We start from the raw sequence: 13,441 nt of genomic DNA on the forward strand, positions 1-13,441 counted from the left end.
AACAGGCTGGACAGCAGCCTAATGCAGAACATTTTGTTAGGAGGAGCTCCCGTGTACAACGGCCTCCTTCCAGGTTTGTTCCAGGAGCCAATAATGTGGCTGATTTTATCATGCTGACAGATTGTGGTGAGCCTTCCAGCTTCAAGGAAGCTATGGGAAGAACAGAAAAAAGGAAGTGGGAGAAAGCCATGCAGTCTGACATGGACTCCCTACTTCAGAATGATACATGGGACTTGGTGCAATTACCTGCAGGCAGAAAGGTTTTGCCATGCAAGTGGGTTTACAAAGTCAAAGTGGATTCAAATGCTTTACCTCGGTATAAGGCCAGATTGGTTGCCAAGGGATTTAAGCAGGAGAAGGGCATTGATTTTGATGAGATTTTTTCCCCTGTAGTCAAGATGACTACTTTAAGAGCAGTGTTAGCTCTTGTTGCTCATGATGACATGGATTTATGTCAGATGGATGTGAAGACAGCTTTTCTTCACGGAGATCTCCATGATGAGATCTATATGAGTCAGCCAGAGGGATATGCTGTTAAAGGGAAAGGGCAGCTTGTGTGTAAGCTCAAAAGGAGCTTGTATGGACTCAAGCAGGCACCAAGAGAATGGTACAAGAAGTTTGATGCCTTCATGCAGTCCCAAGGGTATCATAGGTGTGAGACCGATCATTGCTTGTACACCAAACGGGCAAAGGATGGCAGTTTGATGCTACTCATTCTATATGTGGATGACATGCTTATTGCCAGTAAATCTCAGCATGAGATTAGTGCTTTGAAGAAACAACTGCATAAGTCTTTTGACATGAAAAACTTGGGTGATGCAAATCATATTCTTGGCATGCGTATTACTCGTGACAGGTCCAAGAGACTTTTGTTTCTGTCACAGAAAGAGTATATTGACAAAGTACTGCAGAGGTTTAAAATGGAGGGGGGGAAGTCCATTAGTACCCCGTTGCCTCCACATTTAAAACTCAGCAGTAAGGACAGCCCCAGATCAGATGATGATAAGGCTGAAATGGCCAAGGTTCCGTATGCATCTGCAGTTGGATCTTTGATGTATGCCATGGTTGCCACTCGTCCGGATATTGCTTTTGCGGTGGGAGTCATCAGCAGGTATATGGCAAATCCAGGCAAGCGGCATTGGGAAGCAGTGAAAGGTGTCTTGAGGTATCTCAAAGGTACTAAAGACTTGTGCATATGCTATGGTAGGCAGGATGCATTGGTGCATGGTTTTACAGATTCAGACTATGCAGGGAATGCAGATAACCGGAAGTCTACTACCGGTTATATTTTCACATTTGCAGGAGGTGCTATATCATGGGTGTCTCGGTTGCAGAAATGCGTTGCACTGTCAACCACAGAAGCTGAATATGTTGCAGCCACTGAGGCTTGCAAGGAAGCAATATGGCTTACTCGGCTGGTGGGAGATTTGGGCATTACAGGAGATATGCCAGTTTTGCATTGTGATAGTCAGAGTGCTATCATGTTGGCAAAGAATCCGGTTTTTCATCAGAAGACCAAGCACATAGAAGTGAAATATCATTTCATCAGGGAGGTACTGGAAGACAAGCGTCTTGAGCTTGTGAAAGTACATACTGATGATAATCCTGCAGATTTGCTCACTAAGAGCTTGCCTACAGAGCGGTTTGCACATTGCCGCCACATCATGGGATTAGGATGAGACCATTCTTATTTTATGGTCCTGTATACAGTAACTGTATATTGCTGTAATTTTTATTCTTTACTCCCCTTTAGGCACATTGGCCTTTAGGTGGGAGGTTGTTGGGGTTAAAGGCACATTGCCAACCCTTATATTAAAGAATTAAAGATAGGACACCTATGACTGTCTTAAGACAGTCATAGGGTAAACCTAATCCTAATAAAACTTAAGTGAGTTTGTGGTGTGGCTCACTCATCACTTCACACCCGCACTAGTGTGTCTCTCTCACTCTCTCCCTCTTGCTCTTCTTCCCCCTTCTCGGTCCCTTACAGCGCATTGCTTCGGAGAAAAAGAAAGCAGGATTGACAGTTAATGCCTCACATGCAATTGAATCCCACGAGCCAGCAGATGCTTCACATGCACATGCTCTCCAGGATGATTGGGCATGGGCTGTCCATTGTTCATTTGATCCCTCCCAAGTTGATGCACTTTTTACTGCTAATGATGCTCAATCTTGGTATTTTGATAGTGGTGCTTCCAAGCACGTCACTTCTTGCAGACAGTTGTTTCATTCCTTAGCTAATGCACCTCGAGGAAGGACTGTCACATGTGCTAATAATGCTTCCTATGCTGTAAAAGGAATTGGAGATGTGCAGCTCACATCCATTTCAAGCCATCCTGTCACTTTGACAAATGTTCTTTTTGTGCCTAGAATTGAAGTCAACTTGATTTCAATTTCAGCAATTGCCACGTCAGGTTTCAGAGTGATTTTTGATGGATACAAATGCCTAGTATATGATCTTCGTGATGACAATGCCATAGTTCTCACTGGCACTTTAAAAAAGGGCCTTTATCACCCTGATGATCACTCAGCTGCACTCTCTATTGAAGCACTTGCTATTTCAGATTCACAGCTTGCTGAAACTCATCTTTGGCATGAGAGAATGGGTCATCTCAATTATAGAGCTCTTGCCAAGTTACATTCACAGGACATGGCAAATGATGTACCTCAAACTCACATAGTTTCCAAACATGTGTGTGAGGGTTGTCTTTTGGGTAAGATCCATCGGTTTCCTTTTCAAAAGAATTATCCAAAACTCTCACAAAGGAAATTGCAGCTAGTGCACAGTGATGTCTGTGGCCCAATGAGGACAAATGCCATTGGGGGGTACAAATATTTCATGACTCTCATTGATGACTTCACAAGATATTGCTGGGTATATGCTTTAAAAGCCAAATCTGAAGTGTTCTCATGCTTTCAAAGGTGGCTGAATATGGTTGAGAATGAATCAGGATGCAAGCTTGTCACCCTCAACACAGATAGGGAGGGAGAGTATATGTCAAAGGAGTTTGATGCATTTTTGTCTTCACGGGGCATTGCTCACTCATGCACTACTCCTTACACTCCTCAGCATAATCCTGTTCCTGAAAGGAAGAACAGGTCCACTATGGAGATGGCCAGATGCATGCTTAAGGCCAAGTCCAAGGCCCAATAAATTTTGGCTTGATGCAGTGATGTGTGCCAACTATGTGCTGAATAGATCACCTACAAGGGCATTGAAGACTGTTACACCTTATGAAGCATGGAAAGGCAGGAAGCCTTCACTTTCACACATGAGAGTTTTTGGGTCTCTTGCATATGTTCATGTACCATCTCAGCTGAGACATAAGCTTGATGACAAGGCAATCAAATGCATATTTATTGGTTACAGCCAGGAGAGCAGAGGGTATAGGTTATACCAACCAAATACTGAGAAGATTATTGTCAATAGAGATGTAATCTTAGCGAAACATTCGGCTTCTCCTCTTGTGGACTGCAAAGCTAAGCCAGAAGTTGACATGTTTGATGCCTTTGACTCTTGGTTACTGCCTTTGACTTTGACCAGCCACATGAGCCTCCTGCAGGCCCTCCAACAAGCAATGATCAGCCAGTACCCCATGCTGATTCGCAGGTTTCTCTTCCAGCACAAAATGATCCCACTATTCATGATGCACTGATTGAAGAAAGAGCTGTCAATAGACAGCAAAGGCAAGTTCCGAGATGGCTTCTTGATACATTGAGGGACAGCAAACAAGATCAGCCTTTTGCTGCCCGGACAAGATCAGGGAATAGACAGATGCATAGTCACTTCCTTGAGTTTGCACTCCTTGCTACAGCTTGCAATGAAGAGCCTTTGTGTCATAAAGATGCTTTTGACAGCAAAGAGTGGATGGTGCCAAAAATGACACATGCGAATTAGTAGATCTCCCTCCCAGCAAGCATGCCATTGGTACCCGGTGGGTCTACAAATTAAAAAGGAAATCTGATGGCAGTATAGATCGACACAAAGTCCGTCTTGTTGCAAAAGGGTATGCCCAACAACAAGGCATTGACTTTGAAGAGACATTTGCTCCCACATCCAGGATTACTACCATTAGATGTGTCATTGCCATTGCAGCCCATCATCATTGGCAAGTGCACCAGCTTGACATCAAAACTGCTTTTCTTCATGGGGATTTGCGGGAAGAAGTTTATGTGACACAACCTCTTGGCTTTGAGGTTGTTAATTCTGAAAACAAGGTATGCAGGCTTAAGAAAGCCCTTTATGGTTTGAAGCAGGCACCCAGGGCATGGTATGCCAAAATTCATGCACACTTACTATCCCTTGGTTTTCAGAATAGCCCCATGAAACCCACTCTTTATGTCCGTGGGAGTGGATCTGATTTTTTAGTGCTGATTTTATATGTGGATGATATGCTCATCATGGAACCAGATACTCAGCATATTGCAGCTTTCAAGGTTGATTTGCAGCAGGTTTTTGAAATGTCAGACATGGGACAGCTCCACTATTATTTGGGCATTCAGTTTGCTCATGTTGAGGGGGGTATCATGATGTCACAGTCCAAGTATATTGGACAGCTCCTCGATCGTTTTCAGTTCGAGGATTGCAAGCCAAATCTCTACTCCAGTGGACCCTGGCTTCAAATTTTCAGCTCATGATGGGAGCCCACCATGTGATATCACTCTTTACCAACAGGCTATTGGATGTCTCATTTACTTATGTCATACCAGACCTGACTTACAGTATGCAGTATCTCAGCTCACCAGATTCATGCACATGCCCAGTTCACAGCATTGGCAGGCAATGAAGAGAGTTTTCAGATATCTCAGAGGCACTCAGGATTTAGCTCTCTTCTATTGTGATCAAGGTTCACTTACCATGCATGCTTACACGGATAGTGACTGGGCAGGTTGTTCCGACACCAGAGTGTCACATACCAGCAATTGTTTTTTGCTTGGCAATTCATGTATCTCTTGGCTTAGCAAGAAGCAACCAACAATTGCCACATCTAGCTGTGAGGCTGAGTACAGGGCAGCCTTCACCGCTACAGTAGAGTATGTCTGGCTTCGATAGTTACTTATAGATCTTGGTATTCGCCAGACATCCTCCACTATGGTCTACACTGACAGCCAGAGTGCTTTGGCTATTGCGCATAACCCAATGTTTCATGCGCGTACCAAGCACATTGAAGTTCACTTTCATTATGTTCGAGAGTGATTGTCAACAGGAGACATAGAGTTGTCCTATCTTCCCACAGAGGACAACATAGCATATATGTTTACAAAGGCAGTTCCTCGTCCCAAGTTCGAATTCTTCCGACAGGCTTTACACTTGGTTCCCTTTGTTACATGATCTAACATACCTTGTACATTCATAGGTGGCTATATCCTTTTGGATGAACATGTGCCACCATGACCAGAAAATACCACGTATTCTGAGACGTTTCCAGAATACATCAACCCATACCATGGAGGGGGGTTTGTAGGCCATCTTCTCCCTGTTCTAGTGATGCCCTATGGGCCCTGGTATGTGCCTTGTAGGCATAGTTATAGGCACTTAGTGTATTTTGTGCCTTTTATGCCACATAGGACACTTAGTCCTACGTGACACCTAGGACACTTAGTCCTAGGGTCTACCTACAAGTACTATGTACTTTTCTTTTCATTTTAGTCTAGTTAACATGACGGCTGATAACTATCGTCTCTTGTACCTTGTACTTGCTCTCTCGTTTATCGATCCTACAAACGGGACACCTGAAGATAAAATGCTCCTTTGTCTCAACCTCCTACATGTCACACAGTGTGCATATGCACCTCTCCCTAGGTAACCGCTCTACTCTGCCGAGGTCTCGTCTCGTGGGGGTCTATGTGATCTGGCTGAAAGAACTTTGTGATAGAGCTCTGAGAGGTATCAGTCGAGGAAGAAGTCTGCTCATGTCTCCGTGCTCGGAGTATCCTCTCGCGGTGTCTAAGCATCTCATGAATGAAACCAGCCAACCACCGCTGGTCTGGGTAGGAGAGAAAATTGGCCAAAACCCCATAACTATCTATGAAAAGACAGTAGAAACGCCCTCGGATCTCATAGTGGATGGGACACCTGAATATGAAATGCTCCTCTGTCTCAACCTCCTGCATGTCACACAGTGTGCATATACGCCTCTCCCTAGGTAACCGCTCTACTCTGCCACTCTCGATACGAAGTCTATGTGAAGAGACCCGAAACTGCCAAAGAGAGATCCTCAACGAGTGGGGTAGGTGAATCTGCGTGTATCCTGGTGGATCAATGAAACCCTTCGTTGTGATATGTAAGAAGTGATCTCTGAAGAAGCCCAGCTTCACTGAAAGACCACTCGGGCCCAACCACGTCCAAAATGTGTGTAGCTATAGTAGATCCTCACAGATAACCTGGTTGACCTCGTGTGATAGAAGGGGAGAGAACGGAGCATCCATGTTGTACTGGAATGGAGGTAGTCTGTCCATGTGGAGCCCTAGTCCCACAAACCATCTCTCTGAGCATGCATACCAGCACCTCTGGTCTCCCCCTGCTGCAAGTGCCATAGAAGAGCACAATGCTAGCCATGGTATCCTACTACGCTCGGAGGTATAATCCCCATACTCCCTGACTCGGTATAGATACGTAATGACCTGAATTGCAGCATCTAGCTGTAATAGGGGTGACCCAAACTCCGCCTGAATGATCTGGTGAGGAACGGATGGCTTACCCCGGATCATCCATGATAACATGAGCACCTATAGCCGCTCCACCCTGACCCACTCTGTATCCGACAGGTCTGGCCCTCAGCATGGACTGCCATACATCCCTGCTGGACGGACCAAGGAGTCGAAAAGCAACCCTTTGGTCCGTGGATCCTGAAAGTGAGAGCGGAAGCATTGCCTCTCTAGACTAGCCAATGAAGCATATCCTCTGCTCAGGCCTGCATGCATCACGGGTCTCATAGTGAAGATGGATCCTGAAAAGACGACCCCAAGATAAGTGTATGATGAAACTATCTCAACAGGCGACCCATCAAATGCGAACTGCTCCTCGCACATGACAGCTCGAGATGTATTGAAGATCATAACCTTGGTTTTACCCAAGTTGACCTTCACATCATGAGACTCGCAAAAGGACTGTAGTGCGTCAAGGTGTCTCTGGAGCCCCTCTGCTGAGGAAGACAAGAGAGTCACATCATCTACGTAAAGGCGTAAAGCAATATTCGGATCAACGTGCCCACGAGAGAGCAACCTACCCCTCCCTGTGTCTGCATCACTGTCTCGAGCTCGTCAATGTAGAGGCCAAACAAGGTAGGTGATAATGGACACCCTTGTTTGACCCCGATAGTTGCTCATGATCTCGTCTGTCAATCCAGATCTTGTCCAAACTCTACCTGAAACTCGTTCATAAAGTGCCATGACAGCCCAGATGATCTCCTGGTCATAACCCAAATCCTGTAGGCGTCGTATGAGGCGGGCTCTCGGAACAGTGTCAAATGCCTTGCGAAAATCCACAAAGCAACAATAAACCCTCTGCTTCCGTGCCCTCGCCTCCTCAATGATACATCTGAGCGCGAGAATGTGGATGATATATGCCTTACATCACAGGTTTGAGCTAAGCATCACCTTCCACGTGAGGTAGAAATGATACGCGAGTATCGTGGTCTGGTCTGCCAGAACAAGCAGGCCTTCATTCGCCATGATGAGGAGTTGAATCTTCACAATTCAGCCAAGATTCTAGTCTAAGACTAACTTCCTTATGTTCTAACAAGATGTTCCACTTTCTCCTCCATAATATTCTCTAGGTATTGTGTCAAAGGCCTTCTAGAAATCCACAAAACAACAGTACAGAGCATTACTCTCCCTTAGCCTGGCATAGCCCTTATGGTGACCAAGTGGTCCATATTGGAGTACTTCGGTTCAACCTTGCCCTGTTTGCTTGTGCTATTTGCTGATTTTTGTTCCAAGTTTGTGCAAAGATTTCAACATTAGATTGCGTGGATCCTTGCATCATTAGCGTCTGTCCTTTTAAAATTAAGAACCATCTTGTTCATTTGCTATTCTTATGGGAATCCTTCATCCAGAACTTTATTAGCTATGCATGTGAGGATTTCTCTTGTTTCCTGCAAGCCCCTTTCAGCATCCCTGCCACTAACCCTTGTGGGTCTGGTGCTTTCCCATTTGCCAGCTTCATCAGCCTCATTTTTATGTCTTTAATTGTGATTATTTCATCCCTCCCTATCTGTTACGCAGTTCTTTACTGAATTGCACCATCTTATCGCACTTGAGAAATTTTTTGCAAGTAACTTCTTGAAAGATTTCCTTCGATGATCTTGCTGGTATTCCCTGTCCTTTGCTGGTCGATCCTCTCCATTTGGTGCTTTCGATCCCAGGATGCCTCCATGGCCTCTTCCATGTTGAACCAACCATTGCATGGCATCCTTTTGCTCATCCCGTTGTTTTTTTAAAGCATATACACAATCTCTTTTAAGAGCTTTTGACAACTGAGTGTCCATTTCTTTACAGCTGCATCTAGATTCACATGTGTTCGAAGCTTTTGTAGCTCTCAGCCGTATATCTGGGATTTCTCATGATAAATTCTCAAACTGAACTTGTTTTGGCTTGATGTCTGCTCCATGGTGTGGTATATCTTCAAGTGCAAACGAAATTGTCCTGTGGTGTACTCCAAATATCTGTCTGTAATTTATAAACTTTTTTTTTAATGTCTGGCTATGCAGGGGCTAGTAATGACATGATCTGCTAGACTGGACCTTTTTGGAGCCTTGCATGTAAAGAGACCTGTGGTGCTGAATGCATTCACTTCATTGCATATCTGTAGATCTGTGCAGATGTGTATCCACCAGGAATGTCATGCCTCTATCACCCTCTGTCACTCTCCCGCAATGCATTGCCTTCTTCAATGCACATTTTCTCCAGCCAAATGGATCTCTCCCCTCTGTTGTGACTGCCTTGAGTGCGTGCTTGCATTAAAATCTCCTACTAGAATCATCATTCCTTGTCTTGAGTACTTGTCGAAGTCTAGGGTGGCGAAAAGGCCTCACAAGCTTGCATGCTGCCATTCCGAAATAGACCATTCTTTATCTAAAGATGTACAACAGCAAACTGATGCCCCAACTAAGGACCCTGATCTCACCTATGCAGCTTCATATGGAAAAAATCCAGTTCACATCCATTCTTTTTCTTGTTCTCCTTTTGGGTTCACATCCGTTCTTGGATGATCGAGGACAAACACCAAAATGTCTGAACGTGTTGCCCATGATTGCTAGACAGTTGTACCCCTTCCTTTTTACTTGGGAGTAATCCTATGCACCTCTATGGCCTCTTCCTAAGACAAAATTGATCTCATGGATGTCCCTCTTTCATCAAAAAGATTCCGGCCTTTCTTCCTCACTCCCTACACAAGCTTCACTCACACAGGCTCTTACTCTATAAGTGATACCCCTTTTAATAAACCTATTGTAAAGGCTGAAGTATGCCTATATGAAAGGAGACAAGCAACAAGGAAATAGAAAAATGCCCAAGCTAAAGGCTGGATATGTAGTGGAACTTAAACCATTTGCACACTTAGCCCACAAATAGGAACCAGTTGTTTGCTACTGTCGGTGTATATTAGGTAAAAGCGAGAGCACCTCCAAACTCAAAAATAACCGCAAAACAAAAATACACAATTAATCAATTTGTGCAACTTTGATGCTCCATGTTAATCCCAGACAGCTGTTGGTTTGCCTAATATCCAAGTCCCATTAGATGGCAATCTTCATACACCACATGAACACCTTGCCAGCTCAATAAACATATGGCAACAAATTCAATTAGGGGAAAAAGCTCATCAAGCCATTGGCTTCTCAAGAGACAGAAAAACGAAGTTACCATTGGAACTGAAATTTCGCCACTTGCAACTATGCATGATCTGCCTGAGCCAACTGCCCCCTCCTCATAACCACGGACACTATTTGTACCTCCAATAGGGAAAGCCTCATGGGGAGCCAAATCTCCTACTACTGTACCGCCTGAAAAGCTGCGTACATTGAAAAGAGACCAATTTTTTTTAATTCATACTTCTGTTCCTGTATGATAATCCAAAAAGGACATGAACACTCGGTCCTACCTGAAAATGCAACGAGCAGGACCTATTTGAAGACCTTGTCTGGCACGGATGTTCAATCGGTTGAAAAACAGCCAGTCTTGTGCAATGGGCATCCCTTGCTCCACATTGAGAACAAACTAAGATATCACACAATACAAAATTCAAGATCAAGCAATGAACGCACTTGCCAAAGTCATTGAGAATCGATAAGGTTCAGTGACTCACTTGAGAAGAACCATGATCTCCAGAGTCGGTATAGACTGTTTCAAGCTTCGCAACAAGCATGTCATCATATGCTTTGCCACTGCAAAAACAAAATTTATTTCATGCAACAATCCCCAAAGCACTAGCACTACAAAAAAAAGGGCCTTACATGAGAAGATTCGGCAAAGAAGTACCTAAAAGTTAAAGGCCCACCATACATGTCGACAACCTTGGGGCATCCATTATCATCTCTAGCTCCTGCACGCTGAGAAAAAGCATGGAATCATAGGAGCATTCTCGATTTTTAAATATCAAAATACTAGGGGCCTAAATTAAGTATATGAACTTTACTGAAATTTGTAAGACTTTCAGACCTTATCCTCGTTTCAACTCCAAGGAATACATAAAATTCAGCTTGAACTTACTCTCTCTTTAATTCTTGCTACATTGAAGCTCCAATTCCAACGAAGTGAACCGACTTTCGAAGATAGCGAAGTGGATAAAGAGATACCAATGGATCTAGTTGATGCCGTTCGATCTAGAGAAGAAGATGAAGATCACGATATGGGGGAAGAAGGTAGAAATAGCGACGAAGAAGGTGGAGAACACGACATTGGGGAAGAAACAATGTCTCATGAATCACCCGATCGTGATATTATTGAAGAAGGTAAAGAGGATCAAGTCTTAGGTAGTATAATCCCTGATTAGGTAAGCTGGGAATAGAGCTAGGGATAGACTCATTATTGAGTTGGCTAAAGATGTAGCCTTTGATATAAATGCAACTAATTGATTCTTTTGCCATGGAGAGGGTTTCTTATCCTTGGTCCTTTCACTCCCTAGAAACCTGATTAAAAGAGCTCAAACTTTGCATCATAGCAAACAACAGCAAATCTTGCTGGGATTCCTTAATGGGGAAGGGGAAAGAAGGGAGGATGATAGCAATGTATTCCTAGTTACCTTAACACAATAAGAAGCTAGCTATAAATCAATCCCAGGAGCTATGTACAAACCCTAACCTGAAAAGATATACCAGCAGTTCCACTCCACTTTGGTCTCAAAGGACGGCTGTAATCCACCCCTGCCGTTAGCCTGCCAATTGTCACACCCCCATGTAAGGGGCCTGTTGATCCTCTTCTGATACCATGGACTATGGTTCCTGGAGTGCGGGAATTCTGTTGGAAAAGGAAAAGAGAGGATAAACTTTTGTAATAAAAACAAATCCTGCAGCAAACCCAGAAAAGAGGAAAGTGCAGGCTACATTGGAGGCTTACCTGAACAGTAATAGACCGTGACGTGCGTTTATCATCCCCTTCAATCCATGGATCTGTGTAATTTACTCTAAACATTGAGTCAACTTGACCCCTCTCCAATGATATATTCAGTTTCTGATTTTTCCCAAAAACATTTCTATGGGAATATGCAAAGCTGCACAAGAAGCATATTCCAATCCTATCAGAGCTTCAAGCTGCTCAGCGCTCACAAAGAATTGTGGTTTGTTACAGGAACTAGAGACAGGATGCTCTATTCTGGAAGCCCAACAAAACATGTTGGAAAAGAGACAAACCTGCCTATAAGACCTGATAGAGGGCCACTTGTAATGCTACACGCAACAAAAACCACTATTTAATACAAGAGCACAGTTATGATTGGAAATCTAAAAAGAACTGATTTCAAAAATAATCAAAGCCATCAAGGCCACAAGAAATCAAAGAAAGTTATCCCCACCCATTGCCTGATAAACCTCCCCCAGCCGAAAATCCTCCACTTACTCGCTCCACAACATTCATTGTCAGGTCAACCATACCTGTGTCTATTTAAAGCACGCAAAAGCTATGACTTAGAAATTCTCCTAACCAATAAAAGCCACAAGGATATAACACCCTTGCATGGAACATAAACATAGAAAACAAAGAAATTAATATAGTGTCTCTCGACATTATTCAAAAATATTACCACCAGCAGCCTGAGGAACGATGTTCACATCTTCCATGATCCCCATAGTCAGCACTGTTTCAACATCCCGCCTGCCTTGCTGCAAGCTGTAGACCTGCAAACTACATCAATGTTTGATTGAAAGGTCCATTTTCCAACATGTGAATTGTGATCAAAAGGCATTTTCCTCCATACTTGCCTGCCCTTTCTTGGTTGTGAGTTGCCTAAGAAGTGTCTCCGGGCGCGTCTTTCCAGTAGTTGGTTCTCCTCTGCAAGCAGAAAGAAAACGTTGGCAACCATGAACTTGGTTTGCAGGAAGAGAAGACATGAAGCAAAGGGATGAAGGAAATATGTACGTTTTCCTGTCAAGAAAACGGATGTTTATACTATTCACTACAGCCTCTGACACTTGGACCCGGATGATGCCCCCAGATAAAAGTTCAACATCTGTGACCTGCAAAATTCATTGTTTCACCATCTTTCTCAAACTGGGAAAAGCCAAGCACTATCAATGCCCAAATCACAAAAAGTAGCATGATCTTACTTGTGCAAAAAGGCCCCGTTCCATGTACCACCCGTTTACTGTGTCAAGCACTTTATTCAACCGATGGATATTTACTACCTTCCCTGTCAGGTTTTCATAACAAAAGTAAGCTATTCTAGCATACAACAGAGCAAGATATCCATTGCATGAAGACAATCTAAACAAGTCTAGCTCAGTATAAATCTAGCTATCTCAGGATATATCCTCTACTGGATGCCACTTCTACAATAGCTCCATCTGTGGCAATGCAGTCATGCCTCAAGAAAATAAACTATCTGAAAGTTTGATTCATACAAAAATCACCTACCAAATTCATCTTTGAAGGCATTTTCCACAACCTTTGAGGGAAGAACATTTGCACCGTCACAAATCAGTCCTTTAAGTTCATGATTTGGTTCCACCTTCAGATATTCTGAGAGTTAGTGCAACAGTTGCCAGAAAATCTAACAGGAATTAACACGATCCAAAGGACATTAAAAAACTCATTTACACGTGCATATTCAACCTTCTCCCAAAAAACAGACTTGTTATGCTTCTGCTCCAATACTTTAATGTTTTTCTCTAATCTTCTGGGTCCCAATTCCTAAAAGATCCCTTCATCCATCTTTGATGAGATGAATTAGGCAAAACAACATGAGGACGACACCAGCAAAAGAACAAATGTTTGAAAGAGAAGCCAA

General features: G+C 43.5%; 1 protein-coding gene across 1 annotated transcript in view; it reads right to left on the reverse strand.

The window, feature by feature from the left end:
• Positions 1 to 13,441, reverse strand: part of LOC147894045 (outer envelope protein 80, chloroplastic-like) — a 73,063-nt gene that overhangs the window by 37,470 nt on the left and 22,152 nt on the right. The window contains exons 2-14 of the mRNA XM_087384575.1: positions 13,069 to 13,162; positions 12,762 to 12,844; positions 12,574 to 12,671; positions 12,417 to 12,486; positions 12,239 to 12,332; positions 12,011 to 12,095; positions 11,850 to 11,885; positions 11,557 to 11,710; positions 11,302 to 11,457; positions 10,480 to 10,550; positions 10,307 to 10,385; positions 10,103 to 10,218; positions 9,865 to 10,012 (exon numbers count right to left, since the gene is read on the reverse strand). Of these exons, the coding sequence (XP_087240701.1) occupies positions 9,865 to 10,012; positions 10,103 to 10,218; positions 10,307 to 10,385; positions 10,480 to 10,550; positions 11,302 to 11,457; positions 11,557 to 11,710; positions 11,850 to 11,885; positions 12,011 to 12,095; positions 12,239 to 12,332; positions 12,417 to 12,486; positions 12,574 to 12,671; positions 12,762 to 12,844; positions 13,069 to 13,162 (1,284 nt within the window). The remainder of the gene's footprint in view (positions 1 to 9,864; positions 10,013 to 10,102; positions 10,219 to 10,306; positions 10,386 to 10,479; positions 10,551 to 11,301; positions 11,458 to 11,556; positions 11,711 to 11,849; positions 11,886 to 12,010; positions 12,096 to 12,238; positions 12,333 to 12,416; positions 12,487 to 12,573; positions 12,672 to 12,761; positions 12,845 to 13,068; positions 13,163 to 13,441) is intronic.

The sequence above is a fragment of the Dipteris shenzhenensis genome, chromosome 14, assembly GCF_047967505.1.
Source record: "Dipteris shenzhenensis isolate YYH24624 ecotype China chromosome 14, Dip_SZ_1.0, whole genome shotgun sequence".
NCBI classification, from domain to species: domain Eukaryota; kingdom Viridiplantae; phylum Streptophyta; class Polypodiopsida; order Gleicheniales; family Dipteridaceae; genus Dipteris; species Dipteris shenzhenensis.